This window comes from Amblyomma mixtum, chromosome 3 (genome assembly GCF_055824585.1).
Source record: "Amblyomma mixtum isolate Tamu chromosome 3, ASM5582458v1, whole genome shotgun sequence".
Classification (NCBI taxonomy): domain Eukaryota; kingdom Metazoa; phylum Arthropoda; class Arachnida; order Ixodida; family Ixodidae; genus Amblyomma; species Amblyomma mixtum.
This window is the reverse complement of record NC_143014.1, coordinates 345,553,491-345,579,924: the sequence shown is the minus strand read 5'-3', so window position 1 is coordinate 345,579,924 and position 26,434 is coordinate 345,553,491. Positions and strand designations below refer to the sequence as shown.

Sequence of the window (26,434 nt, the reverse complement as noted above, 5' to 3'; positions counted from 1 at the left end):
GCAGGCTAGTTGGTTCATTGCAGAAAAGATTAGTACTGCGCGAATGGGACAAGACAGGAGAACGACGTTTGTCGCCTGTGTTTCTCGTTGTCCTGTCCTGTCCCATTCGCGCAGTACTAATCTTTTCTGGAGTATAATCAACTTGTTCGGTATTTCCGCTGAATTTTTTATGTTTTTGCTTTTACCGACACTATGTGCGTCCTTTTTGGGGTTCCTTAATGACTTTCTTCAATGCCTCGTGGCGGCGAGCTGCTGTTTTTAGACCCCTTTCGAAGAATGAATACTGAATATTTTTAGGCGCATGTTTTAGTTTTTTGCATGCCCACATGTTCGTGGTAGTGTGCATGCTTCATGTTTACTTCCATCGATTTTCCTTTTTTGTTCTCATTCGTAATACTTGATATGCTTAAGTTCAGAGAACTTGCACCTCATCATAGACTTGTTTCTGGGCTTTTACTAAAGTTTTGTTCTGTTCTCTGTGCAGACCCACTTTTTTCAAAAAATGTCGACCACTCTAGTCACCATATTTTCTTCTTTCCGCTGAAATCAATCACGATCCTCTTTTTTTATCCTTCCTTCATTTCATTGTCGTCACAGGTCCTCCACATCCATCGACATATTGCGTGGGTTACAAAAAAAAATTGGCAGTGGCTTAGCTCGGCTATTCCAGGCTATTACGTAGAGAAAGCAGTCATGTGACAACTCTGGCGAGGCGAGCGCAACGACGAGGCAAGCGGTGTGACGTCATACCAAACAGCGGTGAGGCGCGCGGTGTGACGTCTTGCAAGATGGCGCGGCGTCCGCCAGCTGTGGCGGTTGCTAGGCAACGGCTCAAGGTCGGTCTCTGTACCTCCTCGGAGCACCACCGCAGCGAAATCGCAAGTTCGTGGCGAACGTACGTTTCGCTACAGAAATAAAAAAAGCTGTAAGAAAGAGAGTTGGAGTTCGATGCCCCAGCAGCTAGCGCCGACGAAGGCGAGGAAGAAGATAGGCGAAGCCGACGAAGTTCGGGTTTTGCGCTTGCGAACGCTGGCCTGCTGAGCGGCACCGCTGGGACAGGGACTGTGCCCGTCCACGCTAACTGTGCGAGTTTCCACATTACACTTGGTGGAGGTGCTGCTGGTTCTCCCCGTGGACCTACGCCACGATGCCCAGGCTACAAGGCTCTTCCACGACGTCCGACACCTCGGTCCAACCTGCCCAGCCTGTCCTCTGTTCTGGTGCCGTCCGTCAGCGCGACCCGGCGATCTTCAGCGGCACTGACGACACTGACGTAGAAGATTGGCTCGCCTCCTACGAACGCGTGAGCGCATACAACAAATGGGATGACGTCGTTAAGCTCACGAACGTCATCTTCTACTTGACCGATGTCGCCAACTTATGGTTCCGCAACCACGAGGCGGATTTTACTACCTGGGCGGCTCTAAAAAGCAGCCTGACTGACGTTTTCGGCCGCCCCGCTGTCCGAAAACTTCGTGCTGAACAACGGTTGCGCAGTCGTGCCCAAGAGAACGGCGAGAACTTCACAAGTTATATCGAGGACGTCGTTGATTTGTGTAAGCGGCTCAATCCATATATGAGCGAGGCTGACAAAATCCGACACATTCTGAAAGGGATTGAGGACGATGCGTTTCAAATGTTGGTGTCTAAAGACCCCCAAACCATCTCCGACGTCGTGTCTTTGTGCCAGAGCTACGACGAGCTCCGCAAACAGCGACATGTCACCCGCCGTACCACTTGCTCGGACGCCACCATTTCGAGCTTGGAAGCAGGCAGTCCTGCCCACGATCAGCCGACACTTCTTGAGCACATCAAGCAGTTTGTGCGGGAGGAGGTGGCTCGTCAATTATCGCTGGTTACCTCTCAACCCGCCCCTTCGCCATCGCTGTCGCCATCAATTCAGCGTGTCACCCTGGAGCAGGTAGCTGAGGTCCTGCCGCCCACTAATCCACCCCCTCTGGTCACTGCACCGCTGACATATGCGGAAGCACTCATCCGGCCACGACCTCAGCCGGTTGTTCCCACTTATGCGCCACCTGTCAACGTGTACCCTCAGCAGCAGCTCGCCCCTGCGCTGCCACGCACTCACCATCCTTTGACTCGCACCGGTCCCCGCCCTATCAATCCGTGGCGCACCCCAGATAACCGGCCAATATGCTACGCCTGCGGTCTCGCTGGTCATGTGGCCCGCTGGTGCCGCACGCGCGGCTCCGGTCCTTACGACTACGGGCGCTCGCCAACGTACGACGCTCCAATGCCCTCCGTCCCTGTCTCTTCTCCTCTGCCGCCTCCGAATCCCTCTCTGCCTCGCTCCGACTCCTATAACCGAAGCCATCGGTCACCGTCTCCTCGACGCCGTTCGCCCTCTCCTATGCGCCGCCGGTCCCCACCACTTCAAGCGGAAAACTAGGCGCCGCAGTTCCGGAGGCAAGAACTGCGCCGTCGACGACCGTCTCAAGCCCTATCGCAGCTCCTATGAACGTTATTGAAGTGATCGTTGAAGGTCTTCCTGTTGACGCGCTTATTGACACTGGTGCTGCCGTGTCCATCATTAGTCGCAACTTGTACCGCAAATTAAAAAAAGTGATGACGCCGCTTTCTGACCTTTCGCTTCGCACCGCCAGCGCTGACCCCATTCGCCCTCTCGCAGCGTGCACTGCCCGCTTCGTCATTCAAGGTCTCTCCTACACCACTGAGTTCTTCGTTCTCGCCCGCTCCTCTCATGACATCATCCTCGGGTGGGACTTTCTGTCCGCGCATCGCGCCATCATTGACTGTGCACGTGCTCAAATTGATTTATCGCCGCTGTGTGATGCTCTTGTGGACGCCTCCCCTGTTACCGCCGCGCCTATTCTCGCCGCTGACGACGTCGACTTGCCAGCTTTCTCTTCTGTTCTTGTGCCGCTGACTTGTGCTGCCCTCTCTGACGACACTGTTCTTTATTCACCCTGTCCTCTTTGTGCGCACCGCAAGTCTGTTTTGCTCCCTCATGCCGTGCTCACCCTTTCTGGTGGTTGTGGCGCTCTGTACGTCGCGAACCCGTTGCCTTTCCCCACCACTTTACATCGGGGAGAATCGCTCGGCACGGTTGATGTCATCGATCTCGACGAAGCTTCTCCTGTCCTTGATGACCCTGACACCCATGACATCAACGCCCTCACCCCTCCCGGCGACGTCGCCGACCCGTCCTCCCCGGATATGTTTTCCCATTCTGTCGATGCCGCTCTACCACGTCACCAACGCGCCCAGCTCATCGCTTTGCTGCAGCGCTTCCGCGCATCCTTCGACTCTCCTCAAGCACCGTTGGGTCGTGCAACCGCGGTTCGCCACCATATCGACACTGTCACCCATGGACCCTTGCGCCAACGCCCCTACCGCGTCTCCTCCGCCGAGCGCCGCATCATTGATGAACAGGTGACCGACATGCTGAACCGCGGCGTGATCCAGCCCTCTCACAGCCCGTGGGCTTCTCCAGTCGTGCTCGTAAAGAAAAAGGACGGCTCCATTCGATTCTGCGTAGACTACCGCCGGCTAAACAAAATTACTCGGAAGGACGTCTACCCCCTGCCTCGTATAGATGACGCGCTGGATTGCCTGCAGGGAGCGGAGTACTTTTCTTCGTTGGATCTGCGCTCTGGGTACTGGCAGGTGCCGATGGCCGACGTCGATCGCCCGAAAACAGCTTTTATCACGCCTGATGGGCTGTATGAATTTAATGTGATGCCCTTCGGTCTGTGCAACGCGCCTGCCGCTTTTGAGCGTATGATGGACAACATCCTCCGTGGGCTTAAATGGCAGACATGCCTCTGCTACTTGGACGATGTTGTCATCTTCTCCCAGAATTTTCCGTCTCATCTTCTTCGCCTGGAGAGTGTTCTTCGCTGCCTCAGTGACGCTGGCCTGCAGCTGAACTTGAAAAAGTGTCGCTTCGGCGCTCGACAGCTGACTATCCTAGGCCACGTCGTGTCCAAGGATGGTGTACTCCCGGACCCTGCCAAGCTCCGTGCAGTTGCTGATTTCTCGAAGCCCACATCCCTGAAAGAACTCATAAGCTTTCTTGGCCTTTGCTACTACTTTCGCCGGTTCGTCAAGAATTTTGCTGCCGTTATCGCCCCGCTGACGCAACTTCTCGCTGGTAGCCACGACTTGTCGGCTTGGTCCCCTGCATGTGACGAAGCTTTTGCTACGCTGCGCCAGCTCCTCACCTCTCCTCCGATCTTGCGCCATTTCGACCCTTCCGCGCCTACAACACTGCACACAGACGCCAGCGGCATTGGTCTCGGTGCGTTCTAGCTCAGCGGAAACCTGGTTTCAATGAGTACGTCGTTGCTTACGCCAGCCGTGCTCTCACAAAAGCGGAGACTAATTATTCCGTCACAGAAAAAGATTGTTTGGCGATTATTTGGGCGATCACAAAATTTCGTCCTTATTTATATGGGCGCCCGTTCGATGTAATTACAGATCACCATACCCTTTGTTGGCTGTCGTCACTCAAAGATCCATCTGGCCGCCTCGCTCGTTGGGCTCTGCGTTTACAAGATTACGACATTCGAGTCATTTATCGTTCCGGTCGTAAACACTCCGACGCCGACGCTCTCTCGCGCTCCCCTGTGACCTCTGAGCCTGACTCGCCATCTATTTCCGGCCTCACACCTTCTCTTGACACTATTGATATGGCTTCTGAGCAGCGCAAAGATCCTTGGATTACTTCTCTTCTGGATTTCTTAGACAACCGATCAGCCCGCCTCCCTTCTCGAGCGCTCCGTCGTCAAGCTCATCACTTTGTCGTGCGTGACCAGCTGCTGTACCGTCGGAACTACCTCCCCGATTGTCGCAAATGGCTGCTCGTGATCCCCAGGCATCTCCGCTCCACCATTTGTGCCAGTTATCACGGCGACCCGCAATGTGCTCATGCCGGTGTGCTGAAAACTTTTACCCGCCTGCGTCTTCGGTATTATTGGCGGGGTATGTACCGTTTTGTCCGCCAGTACATACGCTCTTGTCTGGAATGTCAGCGCCGCAAAAACCCACCACCGCACTCACCTGCTCCCCTGCAACCGTTACCGTGTCCGGCCCGACCATTCGACCGTGTTGGAATCGACCTTTATGGCCCTCTTCCCAGCACTGCCGCCGGGAACCGCTGGATCATCGTAGCCATTGATCATCTCACGCGCTATGCGGAAACTGCCCCGTTGCCAGCTGCGACGGCCTCTGACGTAGCCGGTTTCATGCTACAGAATATCATTCTTCGTCACGGTGCGCCTCAGGAATTGCTCAGCGATCGGGGTCGCGTCTTCTTGTCCGGCGTAGTGGAAGCCCTTCTTCGGGAGTGTCGTATCGTTCATCGCACGACGTCTTCGTACCATCCGCAGACGAACGGCATGACCGAACGCTTTAACCGGACCCTCGGCGACATGACGGCCAAGTACGTTTCTACCGATCACTCCGACTGGGACCGCGTTCTACCTTTCGTTACCTACGCTTACAATTCTGCAACGCAAGCCACTACTGGTTTTTCCCCGTATTTTCTTCTCTACGGACGCGAGCCTTCCTCCATCATGGACACCATACTCCCTTACCGCCCCGATTCGTCCGACTTTACAACCGTCTCTCAAGCCGCTGCGCATGCCGAAGAATGCTGTAAACTCGCCCGTTCCTTTACTTCTCACGATCAGCACCGTCAGAAAAGCGCCCGCGCCGCTTCTTCCGGTCTGCCGCCGTCATATCTGCCTGAATGCTTCGTTTGGCTGTGGGTGCCCTCCTCCAGCCCCGGACAGTCTACAAAACTACTGAGCAAATGCCAGGGCCCCTATCGCGTTATTCAGCAGGTCTCCCCAGTTAATTATCTGGCCGAGCCCATCATGCCTTCGTCTGACCATCGCCGCCGCGGTCGTGAAATTGTGCACTTAGACCGCCTGAAGCCCTACTACGACCCAGCCATCGTCTCGTGCCCTTAGGCCGCCAGGATGGCGCCTCTTCACCCCGGGGGTATTGTAAGAAAGAGAGTTGGAGTTCGATGCCCCAGCAGCTAGCGCCGACGAAGGCGAGGAAGAAGATAGGCGAAGCCGACGAAGTTCGGGTTTTGCGCTTGCGAACGCTGGCCTGCTGAGCGGCACCGCTGGGACAAGGACTGTGCCCGTCCACGCTAACTGTGCGAGTTTCCACATTACAAAGCATACAAATGATATCTCAAATGCTTTCCTTTCTACGGCGGCCGAAACGGTATTGGCACGAGTAAAAACAGTTAGTGATAGCTTAAAAAGGTCAAGAAGGAAATTGCGCTCTTGCGAGCCTCAGCCACAAAGACAAAGACTCGGAGAACTGGGAGGGCCGCAGGTGGAACAACGGATCTGCCACGAAGTCCCGGGTTTCCAAAAAGGCGAGGGAGGTTGCCATGGCCGATCTGCTTATCGAGTAGGCGACTGATAACCCAGCTGAGAGCTTAAAAAGGGCATGAACGATAAATAAAACGGCAGTGGTTTCGCTCTGGTTATCAGAGTAAAATGCTGTAGCAATGGTGCGCTAGTTCTTCTGGCGATTCTTCGGCGCGTCGCTTTCATCTTGTGGCATTGCGGAACCACTCTGCCAGGTAGAACGTTGTCGCCGAGCTGCATTCTTAGCACGACGCTTTGCAAGACGTTCTTCACGCTGTTCTGTCGTCTCTTGTGCCCGTTCTCGCTTTCTCGCTTCTTCCTGTTGCTGCCACTTCTCCTTAGAAGGCTGCTTAGCATAGCATTCACGACAAGGCATGCGCGCATTTATAGACGATTTACAGCGTGGGAGCATGGGCGCCGCCATATTTGGTCACGTGACCATTCCGCCACGCTGCCAGGGAGTCCACAGAACGACATCTCCCGTTCGGCTGTACGCCTTGCTCGTCGGTAAATTGGTTTTTGAGGAAAGGAAATGTATCCGTCTTGCATATGTCGGTGGAAACCTGAACCTCGCCGTAACGGGAAGGGAGGAAGACGGGAGTGAACGAAGACCCCGTATTCACCAGACGCGCCTTTGTTCATTTCAAACCATCGAGCTTGCAACTAAAATGCCGGTAAGGATATACGGCGCTTCAGGAGAGGAAACCAATCCGATAAAAAGTCCAATTCTTTGTAAATGTCCTTTACATGCAGCAACGTTCGGCGAAAAAAAAAGCCATGAAGATAAATACCATGAAAGAAAAAAAAGAGCTGACGTGGCGGAGTGGTTAGCGCGGGCGTCTCGAACTCCTGAGGCCCTGGTTCGATTTCCCCAACTCGACCAATTTCCTACTCGGTGTAATTTTTTATTTGTGGTCCGACTAGAAAGTATGCTAATTGCATAACCGATATCATTCGAATGCCATCGATGCACTGCGCGCCAATGCTGCTAACGCCGGCTTCGAAGGCCAGAAGTGGCGGACCTCCTAGTGGCGCCATCTGTCGTAGGCAGAACAAACTGTTCGGCACCGCTACCGCGCGATGGATGGATGGATAGGAGCGCCGCCTTTGAAAGGGGGTGGTGGCGATTGCCACCATGCTCAGCTTTTCTTTATTTATTTTTTTTAACTGTGTTATCAATTTTCATTAAGATCCGCCATCTTCTTTACCTACGGTTTCCTACACTTCTATCCTGATGTCACATCTCTGGTTTTCAGCTACCAATCCTCCAATCGCTTTTTGCTAACTTCCACTGCAGATTTATTTAGATGGCCTTTGTTATCTTTTAACCCTAAGGGCCCCCGGAAGAGTGACTGTGCCTGCATCGACATCCGGATGGATACCATCACATTTGAGTATGAGGTGTTCAATTGTTTCCACAGATCTACCACACACTGCCCATGTGTCACCTTCTTCGTTAAATTTCTTTTTGTAGCTGAGCGTTTTAAGACACCCTGACCTAGATTCATAAAGTAGGGCGCTGGCTCTTGAGTTATGATAGAAAAATTCTTTGCTGATCTGCCTTTTCCAGTATCGATATAGTTCTACACTATATTTCTTTTCCATTTAATTAATCCAATTTTTAACTTCCGCGTTTTTAACCTGTCGTTTAATGCACTTTCTTTCTCCGTCCTCATGACCGGCATACTTACTGGTTAGTTTTCTAATTTTTTTCCGCCTCTTTGAGTCAACGCTCTTTCTGTATAAATATTTAAATACCTTAGCTGCCCACCTGTTATCGTCCAATATCCTCAGGCGTTGTTCATCGTCGGCGCGCAGCGCCGACGGCGCTGCCATCTGGCGGTGCACGGCTGAAGTAACGCTGTTCAAGGTGATCCGTCCCTACCGACCGCGGCTACGCGATGAGGCGAAGCCTACAGTAGTATTACTAACGCAATAAAAGCTCAGGTAAGAGCTTAGACAGGCCATGGAGTAGGTTGTGCTCTTACGGACCGCAGACATATGCAAGGGGGTATGTAGGAGCTGAATTCTAGCATTCGTTTTCCATTTTCGTTGCCCCTACCCACTGCAGGTCAATGCGGGGAGGTAATCAAACTGAATAGTTATGCCGTTAAATCACCCCCCCCCCCTACCCTTCCTCAACTCCCTGACTTCCGAGATCGATGTGAAATATACAGGACATTGCACTTGCAATAGACGGTATATTACACCGATCTGGGCCATTTTGCCTTTCTTGTAGCACTTGTGTATGCCTGCGTTCTTCAATATGCCTTGTACAAGGGTAGTGTTTCTGTGAGGTATGCATAAAACACTCCCAGTGTTTTCTCACTTTCCCACTTCGCCACGTAGTCACTCAATGGTACAATCATGTATACATTTCAACCTTGCTAATTTGATAACCGCGTGGAGTCTCACGATAGTACAGGCTAATCAGTTTCAAATGGAGTCCAGGAAAGTAGCACACTACATGTGAAAGAAATAAAAAATGAAGAATGAAATCTGCAGTTGCCGATTTTTGTTCTTTTTGTTGAAATCGTACGTGTCACCGTTTTTTTTTTCAGTTTCTTTGTACTGGCATTGTTTATTTGTCTGGTCCATGGCTTGCAATATGCAACAGTTCAAAAGAAACAGCGGTTTTGTAGCGATAGCTACACTGCGCCAGGCCCTTTGCGGGGTAAGCGTGGCTGCGCGCTGAACAGTGGCACCACCGCTCCGCCAGCTGTGCGCATGTGCGGAGTGACGTCAGAGCACGCAGCTGGTGTGCGCGCCGCGCGCCTGCATTCGAGCCTTCAGCGTGGCGGCGCCGTAGGTGGTCACGTGGTGCGGAGCAGCTGTCGGCGAAACCGAGTGAGGGAGGAATGTAGAGGAGGAGACAGTGAATCCACGTCCAGGGAACACGATGAAGGAACGCCTAGGGAAAGTGAGCGGCGAAAGACTGACTTTCTAGTTCGACTGAACGAGTTCCACTCTAAACCATTGTCAAGTTTTTCTTCTGTCATCATTTACTGGCGTCTCAGGCGCCTACTTTTTCCATTCTCTACTGTGGGCGTAGAAAAAGTAGGTAGTCCGAATCAGTAGAGAATTAAGATTAAAGTTTTGATTCAAAGTTGTCTTCTTTGGAGGCTAAAGGTTTAGTTTACATGATCACCACCCATAATTTGTCGACGCCTGGTGAATAATTCGTAACTGAATTTGTTTTCTCACGTTGTCTCGGTTTCCAACCCCTACCGGTGGCTGTGACGTTACCGCCTCACGTAACCTGAGCTGAAAATTGAGGCCAGGTCCACTGGTCGCCTGTTTCAACCCTAAGAGCACGGGATATAAAAAAATATAGTGGACGCGATGTGGGATATACAAATATCCTACATCGCCCCCGCGCCGAGTCACGCGACGAGAGCGCGCGCCGCAGGGAATGGGGAGAGGGGGGCAACCGGCCCCTCTCCTCACTCCCATCTCGGACGTGACGTCACGCTTACGCACTGGCGTCTTAGGGACGGGGTGAACGACTCCCATTGAAGGTAACCGGTTGCCCAAGGGGGGTGCTATGTCGTAGGGGTTTAAGGAGAGCTCGAGCGGGAACGAGGGCTCTTTCTCTTCTCGCCGCGGTGTTACTGCCGTTTTGCCTCGCCGACGCCCTTCCTGCCCGCGCCTCCCCGGACTCTCCAACGCCGGTCGACGACGACTTGGCAAGCTGCTGAACCATATATTATCGGATAGAACACTCTTCCGCAGTGTGCTTTGCCTTGCGCTAGTTTAATAAACTGTTTCCTAGCGTACTCTGTTCGTTGCCTACTTCGTCCGAACTCGCCGTGGCCGTGACTTTGCGCCACGGGTTGGGGACACGAGAACGCCCGCGCATAGCTGGCACGGAAGCTCGCCTTCCCGGCCGGCTGCACGCGGAGTGACCCCATAACACATAAGCTCCGCCTTAAGGGTGTGGTGAGATAGCTTGAATTGGTTAATGTACAATGTGCAGAATTGCTCATCCTCTACTTGACATTCATACATCCCTGGAAGCCCTCACATAACTCCTCGTGCAGTGGTGCAGCGGTTAAGCGTTGCGCCACTGCCCTGCGATGGCAGGTGCTGTCACCGGTGGGGCTCGTGAGACCCCGGTTGCTCTCCCCGAGCAACCTCTATCGACGAATCATTAACGGCCACAATGAACAGTTTACTCACAATCCGGCGGGCAGGTTGTAATGATGCCACAAGATTTACTTGACCTAGGGGGCCCATCTGCCTCCTGGGCTGCTTCTCTGGGGATTATTCGTGGATTTTTCGCTCACGATTTTTCTGCACAAGGCTTTGGGAGACGTCATTCACGGCCTATAAAAAATTGGATACAAAGTCATGTGCCTTGTTACTGACAACAACACTGCAAATCGAGGCGCGATGATGCCTTTTAGGTACTATTTGACCAAGACCCCCCAAGCCGCACCCAAAAAATCACTGGCAAATAATTTCGTTTTTCCGCACACATCACATGCCCACATGTCATTGTTCTTTGTGAGTGACCCAGTGCAGTTACTGCAGTGCGTGCACAACAACTGGTTAAAACAAAATGACTGGTGTTTGTGGTTTCCTGAGTTTGAACCATGCACAACGGGGGAGTGGCGCATGCATTGTGCGTTGACCGAAATCGCAAACCGTAAAAAGGTTGTTTTTTTTCATAGTACATCCCCGTATTATGCTACCCACAAAACATTGCGTTCCAGTTTCAAGCAGTTAAGGTGCCAACGGCACGCAAACACCAGAGTTTTCAATACCGAAACTGAAAAAAACGGGCGCCATTTTCGCCCGCCGAAAGTGACGTACTTTGAGACTGGAGTGCGGACAGGTTCGGAGCGTCTGCTCGCTGCGGCTCGTGGAAAGCGCTGGTACCGGTAGCGCGTGCAGTCCTTTGCGCAATAAATATTTGTTATATATATGAAAACACGCATCTTAAATCGGATGAAGCGCTCCAGTGAAAAGCTTTAAACGTGTTTTATTTGCTGTAGTAGACTAGAAAACTCTTCGCTCAACCTCAGCGAAGATGATCACGCTCCAACGCTAGTGAGCATTGTTTTCCAGGCAGTTATCGAATAGAGCTTGTGCAAAGTGCGGAAATCTCGAAGGAAGGAGGCATATTCAAATGGAGGCCAAGAAGAAGAGATTCTTGTATTATCAAGTCGGCTTTTTTGAGCGGGACACGTGCCAACAGCACATGTTCGCTGTGCTGTGCGGGCAATATGGTTGTTGTCTTCATAAAAAAAATGACCTGCCTTCTCCTTTTCCTTCTCATTTTTCTTCCCCGTCGAAAGGTATTCCTGCCTGTGCATAGGAATTTGGAACAGGTGCCGTTAACGCGAGGTAAATCAATAAAAACAGCTGGATGCCAAACAAGCATGCTCTAGACAATTAAGCGCTGTTAAGCGAAAGATTATGGCAGAAACAAAATCTGTGTTAAATAATGAACACATATTTTTCTCTTTGAGGTTCGTGGCTCAGTTCAGGGGGCTGGCTCATCTCTGCGCGCCTCGGTCGGGCAATTAGGTCATTGCGCGTTGTAGAATACGTGGCGGTTCAAATGAACAAAAACTGATGCGCTGCCTTCATTACTGTATTTACCTAGAACCACTTAAAGCCCGTGCACTGCAGGGACGGAAAAGTTTTTCTAATCTTTTCAAACCACACAGCTGTACAGAACAACGTGGTTGCTGGACCCCAGTCGACCGTGTACGCGTACCCCACAGATTGCCGGTAGGCAGTATATCTGTATCGACTGAGTAATAATGCAGAACATATAATCAAAATTACGTGTTATCTTCCTTTGAAAATGTTACCATTAAAATAACATGCGCTCAGGTCTGTGAGGTCTCAGAGACGCGCCTCGGATGGTAATGCTGAAGCTTCCTGTAATCGACCTCAGGTATGAAAAGCGTGAGGCAGTAACAAATTCGACGTTTTTAGTAACGCTCGTGTGACTTTTCCAGGATTTTCAGCCAGGCCTGCGAATCTTCGAGGCGGCAGACACACTCGGTGCACGACGACATTATTGCGCATTGTGCAGAACTTTACCTCCAATAAACGCTTGCATGCTGATTCCATTTCAGGCGAAGCAAACGTGACGTCATAAGGGCGTTGCTTGACGACCATAGTCGTCCACTTTAGCTTCTGAAGCGGCTAAGCTAGCTTGTGACGAGTGGTCCCCCGTCTTCTTTATTCTCCCGATTAGAGACGCCTCGCAGCCTTTCTTCTCCCATTTATATATAGCCCTGTCGGTTCTGGGGATACTTTCCCGATCGGACCAAAAACACTTACGTGATCTGATGCATAATGCAGACCGGGGTTAGGGCGAGGGAAATGCGTCAGTCGACCACCATTAACTTTTTAGAAGAAGAGGGGAATTTATATTAGAACTTGAGCTCTCAACAGTTGACACCAGCTTTCGAGATAGGGTGTGAAGGGCAGTGGCCGAGAGGTATACATGGTTTTTTCCGCATTCCTCGTATTCCTTTCCACGGTCACGCACTGCTTCGACATGTTGTCAGCAGTTAATTTTTCTTAATCCGACCGTGCTTTTGGGTGGGTGTTCTCTTGTTTGTAATGAAGCGTAAGGCATTATATTGTGCTCGATTTACCACGTGGTATTCTCCTACCACCGCTAAATATTTTATAATAGAATTTCTTTCTCATGCTGTTTCAGTTTCAACAGCTGAACGAGGATTGTGACGTCAAAGTGTGGTTATAGGTCACGTGAGGCATGAAAAAACTGATAATCGCCGCTTCTACATTCGTTGTCAGTCCGGCTCTGGAGGAACGCTGACTTCAGCACAGTAGTGAGTTAAAACGATGAAGCAGCCATTATATCCATGCTTTGCCATGCCTGTTGCGGCAACAACAGAAACATTATCATATTATAACATTACCATTATCATATCAGAAACTTATTGTCATCATGGCTTTCATAGATGGCATTCATATTCCCATTATGGCTGTTTGTTTATTAGGAACTGTATTCCTTGTTTTTTATTTGTTTTCTGTGTCATATTTTTCTGTATTTATTAACACCGTTCCCGTTTTGTACCTTTGTACTCTTTGTACCCTTGTTCTTTTTCATTCTTTTTGTGTGCTTACTTTTGTTTTTGTACTGGTTTTACAGGGATTGTGTATATTTTTACTAATAACTTTTATGTGTACAATGTGTATGTCTCTGCATCCGCCCCTCCCCTCTATAATGTACATTTGTACCCTAAGGGTATAATAAATAAATAAATAAATCCCAACTGTATCGGTTGGTATGACGTCTAAATTGGCCGCAGCCGAGCACAACTCGCATTAAACTGCAACACACTCTTGCGCTGTGCATTGCACATCGTCTCCTTCATCAACTAATACTAGTACCAATCTAATATTCGCGCTTTGAGCTATGTGGCGGTAGTGACAGAGAGATGTGCGCTGCATGATTTGGCTTGGACAACACTGTGGCAGCAACAAGGCACTAGAGCAATACGCGTTGGAGTTGACAACATTGCTGCAGAAACGTGTCAATAGAGCAAAAGCAGTCTGCATAGATTATTGAAGACGCTGTACCTTAGAGCCCGCATTCCCCCTCTCTCATCTAGACTTAACTTTCTGGCTGTGAATAACATTTGCTCCGTTCGCAACGTATTTTCTGTTGCCAGCTGATGGCCTTTTTTGGTGCCCACTGGACTCGTTTTCATACCCCACAGGTTGCGTTTACGCTAAGACTACTTCAGCCTTTAAACGTGCAAGTTTATAACGTCCTTCCTACACTAAGCTGTGCGTCCTCTGTCCACGTTGTTTTCGACACCATTCCCCCCCCCCCCCCCCCCAAATGTATAACTTTTACCACCACGTATTCTAAATGGACTATTAGAAGATCATTTAAGGACCCTACCCACAAACATTACAATAGCAACCGACGCCTCGCAATGCAACGAAAAGGCAGGTGTGGGAACATTCTGTCCACGTTTACACTGGTCCTTTTCTCTACGCCTTCCCGATTTCACCCCTATTTTTCAAGCATAGTTTCTGACAGTAGTACTTGCTCTACGCAAGACAGACCCCTCTACCCGTATTTCCGGAGAGGCAGTCATTACCGATTCTTTTTCTTTATGTGCGTCAATCGCATCGCATATCGACTCTCCTACTTTCAGCACATTCTTAACCCTGCATCCTGCACATTATATCCTTGTTCGAGTGCCCGGTCACAGCAGTATGATCGTAAATGAAATCACTGATAACCACGCAAAGGCATCCCTAAGCGGCTTCGTGTTGCCTATCATCCCAACTACAGCGTATATAACAGCATCTAGGTCACGGCGACGACCGTTAGTAAGCGCGCAACACACATCACCTTTAACGTCGGTGGATTAACAACATCTGAGATATTGCTGGAGAAGGAAAGTTTGTCGACCTCGGCAGCTTGAAGTATCTCTGACGAGGCTGCGCTGCCGTATCATTCCTCTGAATTTCTATCTACACAGGTCCGGTTTGGCGCTATCTCCCTTCTGCACATTTTACCGTGAGCCTCAGTCTATCGATCATATTTGGCTCCATTGTCGACGCTTCATCTCCGTGAGAAGAAGACTGCTGGAGTTGCCCTTACAGCATCTTGGCCTTAGTTTGAGCAGTCCGCTCTTGCTATCATTTGGTGCCACCACGCTTGGGTTCAGCCACAGGTCTGTTTGCGCCGGTGTTCAAAATTTCTTCCTGGAATTTCATCGACTGCCTCGCTAAATGTTGCAATAGTTTCTTTTCAACCTTTTATTACATTTTGACTTAATCAATTCTTCCTTTTTTCCTCTCTCTATTTTTTCAACCAAACTCTTATTCCTTTTCAGTGTTGCTCTCCGCGTGCTTTTCTTTTGTCTTTATTATGTACAGGTGAATAGCAACCTCCGCCTCCCGATTCTTGGTCGATCCCCCGTGTGGGTATGTGCCATCTTTTGAAAGGCTAACAGCAACAAAGAGAGAGAGAAGCCCTTTAATGAAGAAAAACAACAACTGGCTTCAGGGTCAGTGGACGTCTCAGTCGCGCTTTCGGGTACGCGGCGGTGATGTCCACCCGCAAAAAAAAACAAAACTGTGCTTTCGCGCAACATTTCGTGCTCAGCAATGCTAAACCGCCAGCAATTTTTTTTCTCTTCAGCGACAACGGTGAACAAAAGCACACGAGAGCTGCGTCTTCATTTGCATCGCTAATAATAAAATTGAATTTGGGCTTTTAGTGTTCACCGTGCCTCAAACCCAGCCGCAGCCCGCGAAAAGTTTAACAGATTTCGAAAAGCATTGCTATATTAACGCCACAATTATCGCTTATATTTCAGAGGCATGAAAGAAGCAAAAGAAGACATTTGTGAGTCTTGTGGGGAAATCACATTTGTGCTACTGCCATTTAGTCTGGGGAAACGGCACCATGAAGGCAATGTATAACCTAATAATAGTTCAAAAAAAAAGCTCTACTAGTGATTTCAAAGCAGCCTTATGATGCCCACACATCTCCATTATTCAGTAAACTCAAAATCGTGAAATTACAAAACCTGTATGACTATAAGCTACTGTCAACAATTAAATCCGAAATACGTAAAGGCACACATACTCACAACATTGGGAAATTTGAAAAGAAACACATCTTTACGCTTAATGAGGCACACACAACTGTGGCATGTTCCAAGATCTCGCACGAATTATGGATTTCAGATGGTTCAGTCTAGCATTCCACAGATTTTAAATAAATACCACCTCACAACAGAGAAATTGCGCGCACTTTCTAAACATGACTTGTATTCACTTTTTGTACAATGCTTGCTAATACTTCACTGTTCTTTCCAATTCCTTATGTAATAGAGTTGTTTGAATTTGATCTCTATTGTTTACAAACTAACTTCGTAGTCGTGATATTTGTTGCGTGAATCTGTGCTACTAACCTTTGTCAAAGCGTCCGCTGTCAGTTATTTGGAGGTGGGGCTAGTCAAGCTACAAATGTGTAGCTTTTTTCCCACCTTCCCTGCCATATCTCAAGTATCAATTTTTTGCTTTGTGGTAAAATAAAATTCTAAACTTCAAAAAACTTCAAAAATTGAGCCGATAGATCACTTTTTCCTCTTCTGCCAGCGGTTCGCTGCTCTCCGTAGAATTTACTTGGAAATCCCCCTCTTTAGACTAGGGCTGCCTCTGTCTATTCCGATTCTCTTCTCCTTCGTGGCCAGCGCCAACGGATATGCGCTGAAACCAGTGTGAGATTATATTCATTATTCTATAATTTCATCTGGTAGATCCCTCTACTGGAATGTGAATTCACTACTTTTTCTTGTTCTGCATTTTTTATTCTGTAGAAATTCTAGCTTTAAGCTGCAAAATTATCCAAATACTCCACTGGCTGCACATGAGTGCGTTTGTATCCGCTATGCACCCAGGCGAACCCCCGGCCGTGGGTATGTGCCGTTAAGCCTGAGGACATCATCATCATCACCACCAACCCTCAGAAGAAGCCCGTACCGCGTGCAGCTAGGGACCAGCGAAGCCCATTCCGAACCCTCGTAAACGCGAGCCCGCCCTAACCAGTGCCGGTGCCGCAATGAAGCTCGAGGCAGTGATGGGAGGTTCCCAGCAGGCGCTGGTCGAGTCCTCCGAGCGGAACCAGTGCCCCAGCCGTCCGACCCTGCACCGCCTGGGCAGCCACAAACGCACCGTGATTGTCTTCTGCGTGGCGGTGGCGGTGCTGGCATTGCAGGTGAGCTGACCTGCACTGAGGAATGCCTTGGCTCGCGTAGGCTGCTTGAAAGGGCATAGGCACCTCCCTGAATTGTCGCGCCGCTCCCTGCATTGTCACGCTAGCCAGGTCACGACCCAGTGGGCAATAAGCTCCCTTGAATGTCCTGTGGACGTTTTGGATATCCATGGGACGTCCAAGGCAGTTTCGATGACCATTGGGGAGGATTGGAGGCCGTCATTGGCTGGAAAGGGGTTCTTTGACGGGGAAAAACCGTTTCGTTCTTGAGTTGTATCCGACTAGAGCGACCGCATGTCAGGACCACGAGAGTGAAATAGCTAAGATGGGGTAGTGCATTTGTCAGGTACTCTGAGATCTTGAATAGCAAGTTACAAGTACCCTCAAGCAGAAACTGCTTACAGTAGTCACTATAGTCGGATACAACTCAAGAACGCAGCGGCATTTCCCCGTCAGAGGACCCCCCCCCCCTCCAGCCAATGGCGTCGGCCGATTCTCATGCACCTGCTAGCGTGACAATGCAGGGAGCGGAGCGACAATGTAGAGATGGGGTCTATCCCCGACCACAGAAGTGAGGGATTCTCCCCTTTCATCTACCACTTCCTGTTTTGTCACACTAGCAGGGTCACGAGAATCGGTGGACGCCATTAGCTGGAAGAGGGTCCTTTGATGGTGAAAAGCCGCTTATACACTTCAACGCGTAGCACGTACTGGCGGAACTTAAATTTACAAGCTACAGATGTGTTGCGCTGATGCTTCTGTGTGAGAGTTGTTTGACTCCGGTCCCTTATTTTTTTTTACGCAGGTGGCGTTGGCCCTGGTGTTATTCCGTCCGACGAAGCTAACCCCGGACGAGGTGATTTCTTTCAAGAGCCTCCTTGAAGTGAGTACAAAAAAAAGTAACGTTGATGCGCCTTTCTCTCTGAGCGTTGGTCCCAAATTCTATAACTTGCGTATTTCGCACCCAATCTAACGGTGGTCAGCAGTTCTCAACATTATAAGGGCAAGGCTTCGATGAGAGGCTCTGGCCTCGTCCATTGAAAGACTTAATCGGCTAACTGATCGATTAGCTAGCTGTGTAGAGTTACAAGCGGAATGCAAAGAAATTATTGAGCTTAACTACACATTATGTGACAAGGTAGCTATTTACTGTCACGTCATTGATGTTTGGTACGTAAGCCGTATCGGGTACCATAAATTTCAGTCAGTTTCCTGAGGCACTACAGTTTGCAGCCATTTTTATTCGGGAGTGACCTTGGAGTTCTGGTGAAGGCATTGCCTACTACGGTTAGCATGCACTCGCATGACACAGGTGCGGCCGGATCACAAATCACCGCTTACAATATTAATAGCAATTTATTTAGGATAGAATCCCATACGCTCACTGTCGTCCAGACTGGTCCGGCATCTATAGCACTGCAACCAGGCAACACGCAGCTGCAAACAGCTCATGCTTTTGTCTTCAAGTGATCATGTATCAAACCAGCTTTTCCGCGTTCGCGGCTTCATTAGCGTCAGTAATTGAGGATCCTGCAGTATCACAGCATCTTGCGACTACCCTTTTCATTGTCAGGCTCTTTATCTCTAGCCCTTCAGCGTTCAATATTTCCCCGTAAGGCCACATGGTCCCCTCTTGTGACCCATAACAGCCAAAACTCTTGTTACGCGGAGAACTGGCAGCCTTTTGCTGTCGCTTCCAATGCTACTTCTGTTTTTACTTTAATTGAGCGGGCTGCATGCACCGCTCAGGTAATTTCGGAGGCCACGTTAAAACTGAATTTCGCCCAGAGGCAGCGATGCCACTGGACATACTTCGAAAATTTCGATATCGTGTCCGATCCGCGTTTAGTGATACATCCGTTTAATCCATTCACGGCAACCCATTAATTAACGAGGCTTTTCGTGTGATGCTCATAGCGCTATATATAGACGTAATGTTGCCTTGGTGGCTTTTATTCTTACTGCGTTCGATCGGTTCTGCGCAGGATGTCGATTCACTGACCGGCGCAGGCGGCGATATAGACTAAATGGCCCCCTGCAGCGAAGCCCTCGAAGAAAAGCCGGAGCTTATATAATTCTGCGTAGAATGGATTTCGCTCGCCATTTTCGTTCGCTTCGCTTGTGCAATGAAAAAATATATCCAGCGCTGAACCATTCTCCTGGGCAAAAGCAAAAGAAAAAACGTTGTGCATGAATTTATCGTGAATGCATGAGTGCGTACCTGAAACTTCAATGCCGTGTCTGTCTGCATACCACCCTTGAAAAAAAAAAAAAAAGGTGTTGCCTGACCTGGGCGTTGGGTTCTGCCTTTCTCTTTCAAGCAAGTAGTGAATCCTGTATGGCGTCGCATGGGGGTGGTACAGTGTCAACTGCGCATGCGCAGGAAATCTCCGCGCATGCGCCTTGTTTCTATGCACACTGACCGACCGCAACATATTATTTGCCCGTTGGGTTGGTCTGTACCTTTCAGAGCGTTCTTCTTAGAGAAGAAGGCGTTGCAAGTAAATGCTTACTCGCGGGCTGCTGAAACAATGAGAAAACAAGAATTTGCGGTCGGAAGACGGTGTACAGCACTTAAAACCGAGTGAGCCAGCTATCTCAACTTATTGAAGCATAGAATCAAGCGCTCATAGAGATCCCAGCATCTTGCGGCTCCGTGTCTTCCAGTTTTTGCCACTTTCGGTTGCCCAACAGTGAATCCACCCCTCTATCCACATCCACGACCTTTAAAAAATGTTTCTGACCCCACTTCCACCTTAATCCGTGTTCCGTTATCATTTTCATGAACGCTTAAATGTGTGGTCGCTTTCAGTCGCCACCCCCTACCCGCACGTTTCAAAGCGCACCCACAAACATTCATAAACACCGCACCGACATGCCTGCCATGCAGGAAAAACAAAGTAAAAATATTTGACAGGACTCTGCATCCTTCAGTTAGTAGCGTCACAGCGAACCACTGTGCAGCGAACGCGGAACCTAGTGCCGTACTGGTTAAATTTCGCCGGCTAACTTTAGCAGTCCAAGAACGCGAGCTTGTTGCGCCATCTAGTGGGGAAACAAAAAACTACATGCGAAAACAATAAAGTATTTTGGCTTGAGAGAGGCATTACGGAAAATAAATATCGGTCATAAATAATTGTCCGGGCGAGACGCATATTTTTTGGCCTTCCAATTTTGTTCCGTGAAGGTTACGCTCTGATGTGTGATGCAGTTCGTGGCTGGTGTGATAGCGCCACCAGTTCCGGCGTGGTCTAGGGAAAGAAGCCGTTCTGTGCGGCTGTGCTTCAACATGCTCCTTGCTGGAAACAGCGCATCGGCCGTTGGCCGAGGTCTACCGACGTCTCAGGACACTACGGACTCGTACAAAGTTGTACTTCCCCGATTGCCTACCGGTAATGTTGTCCTGAATAGCGTTTTCCTGCATGCTGACCTTAAGGGTCGCCCGTACCGAGCACCTGACTTCCGTGACGCACTCGCACAGATATTAGATCTCCGGGAAATTTTGTGCATTGGTCAATACCAAATGAGCCACGTGTGGATGGTTACCTGCGAGAGTAGTTCTTCCAAACAGAAGCTTGTTAACAAAGCGGAGTTTCCTGTCAAAGGACTGCGGTGCGTGGTGTTTGACCCGGACACTAAGAACGTCAAGGTTAAGCTCCTTTGGCTTCCCCGCTATATGAAACACCGGAGGATTGTGGAAGCATTAGAGCCTTATGGCACGATTCAGTCTGTGGAGCGTGAAAAGTGGCGATGCCCAGGGATGGAGCATATGGAAACGTCGAACCGTGAAATCTCCCTCACACTCAAGGATGGAGTGTCAGCAAGCACAATACCACACACACTTAATGTTTATGGAGTGCAGGCATTAGTCCTTATCCCAGGGAGACCTCCACTGTGCCTCCGATGCAGCCGGGTTGGACATGTACGGCGCCAGTGTCGCACGCCTCGGTGCACCCAGTGCCGACGCTTTGGCCACACTGCGGGGAACTGTGTCTTGAGTTACGCTGACAGGCTGCGTCAAGGCTAGTGGTCACGGGAAGATGACGTGGCATCAGAACACATCATGGATGTGTCTGAGGTTGTCGACGCGACCGGAGAACTAAGTCGTGAGCATCGAATAGATCGGGAACAGAAGACTTCAACACCTCAAACCAACACGGAATCTGAAGTGACTGGCCATCTAGCATCCGCGCCTCCAGAACGAAAACCGCCGGACCCGGCCCCCCCCCCCCGTGAGTGCTACAGAGACTGCTGTGCTTGCTGCACAGGAACACCTCGTCGCCACAGGTCAACGTCCGGATATGCCTCCTGTGGAGTCAGACGAGCGAATACAGCCAGTGAATGCTCGCCGATCCTCCTCTGTTCCTGATTCTGCTTCGTCGTTGGAGGGTAACGGTGAGCCGTGTGTGGCGTCGATCTCTGGCGTGTCCGGTTCTCTGTCGGCTGTTAGTGTGGCAGCGAGTGATGTGCTCCCCTCAGGTTCGTGGGCTGAGGCCTTGGCTGTCTCAGAGGAAGACATGGACAGCACCGCACCTTTGAAACGTCCAGCAGATGCTGACGAGGTGTGTATCGATGGCGCTGACCACAAGGCACCATGTGTAGAGGCCACGGGAAGGGTGGCGTTAAAGAGGAGGGCGATGTCTGCCCGAGAGGCCGCCAATTTGGAGGCGGGCCACCCCATTCCAGGGGATGGTGTTTGTTAAGACTGGCACCAAAAATGGCGAGCGTCGCGGCATATCAAGTCGCTACCCTTAACGTTAGGGGTATGCGTAATCGTAGGAGGCAACAGCAGGTACGGCATCTCTTAAAGAAATGGAGTGTGTGTGTGGCCGCTATCCAGGAAACAAAGTTGTCCTCTGATGAAGAGACAGCAGCTGCTCTCGAGCCTTTTTTGTCGGAATACAACATTATTGTTAGCCACGCGAGAGGCTTATCAGGAGGTTGTATGCTATTGCTGGCGAACACGCTAGAGATAACAGCCATGTCTTATTGCATAGATGACGAGGGGCGACTTATATGCTGTGATCTCATCATTTCAGGTGTACAGTGGCGGATTATTTGTGTTTACGCCCCCACAAAGCAGCGCGATAGAAGGCTTTTCTTTCTGTCATTAGTTGAACATTTGTGCACGGAACGCAAAATTATATTGTTGGGAGATTTTAATTGCGTTTGTAGGGATAAGGACCGATCAGTGGTATGTAAGAGATACGACCCTAGTGCTGCATTACTTACCGACTTGGTTTCTGAATATAGTCTTGTGGATGTGGGACACAAAAAAGGCGACAGTATACATTTCACTCATTTCCAGTTTTCCTCTAATCCTCGCCGTGACAGAATTTACGTTTCTGTAGACGCGTTAGCAAGTGTGTTTGGCTACTGGGTGCGGCCCATCTTCTTCAGTGACCACTGTATGGTGTCTCTTCAGATAGGGAGGTACACTCGGCATGTACTTCACCCTCGATGGGAGTTGTGGAAGATGAATAACTGTCTGCTCTCAGACGAAATCTTTCAGCGTGCAGTACCTACTTGTTTGAAGGACGTATGGTCACGCCATGATCTGTCCGTTTTTCAGAAGTGGGATTTGTTTAAACAGGAGATCAAAAACTTGGCAATTGAGGCCTCAGCAAGAATCGCTTTCCTGAAGACACCACCTTCGTGAGCTTGGGCGCACCCTAACGGAGCTACATGAGCTAGAGAGGGTAAGCCCGGGTGCCTATCTCGAAGAGATTAATAGCGTAAAAGCAGAGCTTCAACAATTTGCGACAGAAAGATATAAGGGGGCCTTGATACGATCTAGGTCCCGAAGGTTTCTTGATGAGCAACCTTCTCCTCGGGCCCTGAGTGATGAAAGAGAGAATGCTCTTGCGAAGGAAATATTGGAAATTCAGTATGGTGATTGCACATACAGCGATGCGCCTGGTATTCTTGCTGCTTTCTTCGACTATTATCGAAAGCTGCTTGGCAGTTGCGAAGATCCAAATCAGGGTTTCGATTACAGTTCCTTACTCGGAAACTTCCTTCGACTTGACGATGAGAAGTGTGCTATAGTGAAGGGACCTATCACTTTGGATGAAATTCAATCAGCCATTTCTGCCCTGCAGAGCCAGAAATCTCCTGGGCCAGATGGTATTACTAGCGAATTCTATAAAACTTTTTCGCCTTGCCTAGTGCCTGTTTTGATGGAAGTTTTCAAAGCATCTTATGATGTGGGTGCACTGCCTCCCACTTTCTATTCTGGGCACACAATATTAATTCCCAAAAGCAAAGATACTAATCGGTTGAAAACTGTTGAGGGATATCGTCCAATTTCCCTCTGCAATGTTGATTACAAAATTTTTGCCAAGTTTCTTAGCAGTCGTCTGCAGCTCGTCATTATGGACTTGATAGGTTCGCATCAGGTCTGTGGTATTAGAGGCCGCAGTATTCAAACACATATCCATATTGCACGTTCAGTATTAGAGACAGTATCAGGTGAGACAGGCCAAGTAGCTCTGATTGAAATTGACTTGGCGAAGGCGTTTGATAAAGTTCGGCACGATTTCTTGTTCGCGGTCTTGGAGTATGCAAATATTGGTGACGTCTTGCTCAAAGGCATAAGGCTGTGCTATAAGAACTCCTATACAAGGGTTATTGTTAATCAGGAGCTAACAAAACCAATACCACTAGAAGCATCTGTTCGTCAAAGATGTCCACTGTCTCCATTGTTTTTTGCCCTATATCTGGAACCCCTCTGTCTCAGTATAATTAACAGCGCAGCTATCCGCGGTTTCTCTCTGGCTCAATGTGAAGTTAAAGTTTTAGCCTATGCTGATGATGTCGCCCTCTTTTGTTCTGACAAAAAGAGTGTACTTGAGGCTCTAAACTTGACTAAACAGTTCTGTGATGTATCAGGCGTTGCTCTTAATTTAGAGAAATCCAAAGGCTTTTGGTTGGGTTATTGGGGAACTAGGCCAAGCCAGTTCGGTGGCATATGCTGGGACAGTAGCCCTCTTGTGTACCTAGGCGTTCCGCTGCACCAAGTTCGCAACAGTACAGCCTACTGGGATTCACAAATTGTAACTCTACGACGGCAAACACAGGCTTGGATGGGTAGGGAACTCTCAGTGTTTGCGAGGGCACAGGTCTGTAACATATTTTTTTTTGCAAAGCTCGCGTATGTCCTTCAAGTCCTGCATTGTGCGAGGAGGAAGATGCAAGCAATACACAGAATATTTGCAACATTCGTTTGGCGCTCTCAATGGGAGCCCATGAGGCGTGACAACTTGTTCCTTCCCTTAGAGGGTGGTGGAGTGGGTCTTGTTCACCTGTTCGTGCATCAACTTGTTTCTCGTTTTTGCTTTTTAAAATCGGAAAACCACCCGTTTCTGGTAGCTGTGCTCATTAGGCGGCTTAGTTTTCATTTGCCTTACATATTCGCACCGACTGTGCAGGCTCGTGACGGGACTTTATGGGGATTTCTTAAGGAGGTTGCTGACACTTTCAATTTCCTCACTGTGCGCTTCTCTTTAGATTACCTGTATAGCCTCTCGAGAAAACAGATCACCCAGGCTCTCACTGAGTCTTTGTTCTCTACACCATTGTATCGGCAGCCTTATCTGGTGCCTTTGGACATCAGTGTTCTAAAGCGTGTTAGGCGGATGTGGATTCAGGCAGCCGCTAAAACGTTTTTTTTGCAAACTACACACAGCGACGCTGCCTGTCAAGACATTTCTTAATGACAAGGGGATGTTTGTACCCTGGAATGTGAATTGCCGTCTGTGTAACGTGCCTGAGACAATTGATCATTGCTTCATCCTGTGCCGTGATGCCATGTTTTTTTGGGACATACTACAACGAACTCTTAAGAAGGACATTGAAATTACACCATACACTATTAGATTTCTGCCTGTTGACAAAAACTCTGTTGTGCCTTATGATCTGTTTGTGTTGATGGGACTATTCAGTCTTTGGAAAAGCCGTATGATGGAAAGACATGCCGAGCCACCAAGATCGTCCAAATCTGTGTTTCGTGAACAGTGTGCTTTGGTGAGGAGTGTATATGCTGCACCCGAAGAACCTCCAAGCTGGCTGCCGTGCCTAGATGCATGTGTGTGCCTCCCTGAATTTTGATGTTTTGATGGGGATGCAGGGTTGAGTTAGGGCTATGGCGGGCTCCTATTAAGCAGCCCGGTAACTTGAGACGCGAACTAGTCTGATTGAAGTTTTCCTCCTTTCTACGGAAGTTCTTCCATGCAATAAAGAAAAGTTCCGGCGTGGTCTAGTGGCTAGGATTCCTGGCTCTCACCCAGGAGGCCCGAGTTCGATTCCCGGCGTCGGAAGAGTTTCTTTACGGTCTCATGGTGTAATGGTTAGCACTCTGCACTCTGAATCCAGCGATCCGAGTTCAACTTTCGGTGAGACCTTAGGAACCTTTTCTTTTTCCTTCATTAGTTGAAACTGCATTGTGCAAGTAGACCTTTTGCTAAATTCCGGTAAAGCGAAAACTTTCTCGTCATGACATTTTGTTGCGAAGTGCAGCTGTGCCAAACCACTGCGTGCCAGCCCCGGGTTCAGAAGCGGTACGCACTTACATGATGATCTTTTCGTGCTTGCCTTATGCTCAGAAATATCCAGGGCGGAAAACAACCTTTTGTATTTAGCCTTCCTGGACATAAACGGTGCGTACGACAATATAAAATAGAAATTGTCTGTGGAAATATACCGAGACAATAAAATTGAAATTTGATGCAATGGATTAAGAAGTAGGACAACTGTCAAGGTACACACAGCATTAAGGCACGATTATCCTGTATCACCGCTGCTGTTCATGATTTATATGAGAAATATGGAAATTTAGGCTAGCTAGAAGAATGTAATCCAGGTTATGATCTATCGTGCAGATTAGGCGGAACGGCCATGGAGCAGCGGCTGCCTGGTTCATTATATTCGGACGATATATATTTTACTGTTAGCTAACAGCCTCGAAGATTTATAGACTCTGGTCAATTTTTGTGGAGAGGAATGAGACTCTGTAGGCTTCACTTTTAGCGCAACTAAGTGAGGTCTGGTGATTTCAACGGTTCCATTGTAGGTGCTCACAACACAAGGCCATAATATACCCATAATGGCAGAATACAAATATCGAGGTATTTGGGCAAACTAAGGCCAGAATACATGGAAATGCATGAACAGGCTATTAGGACAAAATGGCGAAGAGATGCCGCTATAATGAAGCACAGAGCATTATGCGGTTACAGTAAGTATGAATATAACAAGCCAAAGGGCAGCTTTTTTTCCGCAGCCCTTCGTGTACGTGGGCATATATGGAAATAAAGATCTGATTTAA

General features: G+C 49.1%; 1 protein-coding gene, 1 non-coding gene and 1 pseudogene across 2 annotated transcripts; all 3 read left to right on the top strand.

Annotated features, from left to right (window-relative positions):
- The first annotated feature begins 16,956 nt into the window (after nucleotides 1-16,956).
- On the top strand, nucleotides 16,957-20,308 carry LOC149356233 (uncharacterized). Its single transcript, XM_089576285.1, has 3 exons — nucleotides 16,957-17,112; nucleotides 17,915-17,992; nucleotides 20,297-20,308. Exons 1-3 carry the CDS (start codon nucleotides 16,957-16,959, stop codon nucleotides 20,306-20,308), a joined length of 246 nt encoding a protein of 81 aa, XP_089432411.1.
- A 70-nt stretch (nucleotides 20,309-20,378) lies between these two features.
- LOC149356231 (uncharacterized) lies at nucleotides 20,379-25,789 on the top strand (annotated as a pseudogene).
- TRNAE-CUC (transfer RNA glutamic acid (anticodon CUC)) lies at nucleotides 25,356-25,427 on the top strand. Its single transcript has one exon. It is a non-coding gene; the product is annotated as a tRNA-Glu (tRNA).
- Nucleotides 25,790-26,434: the final 645 nt, after the last annotated feature.

Excerpts from the sequence above, each read along its gene's own strand:
- LOC149356233 (XM_089576285.1), top strand. The coding sequence starts at position 16,957 with ATGAAGCTCGAGGCAGTGATGGGAGGTTCCCAGCAGGCGCTGGTCGAG. Across the intron at positions 17,113-17,914 it reads TGGCGGTGCTGGCATTGCAG|GTGGCGTTGGCCCTGGTGTT; the intron begins GTGAGCTGACCT and ends TTTTTTACGCAG.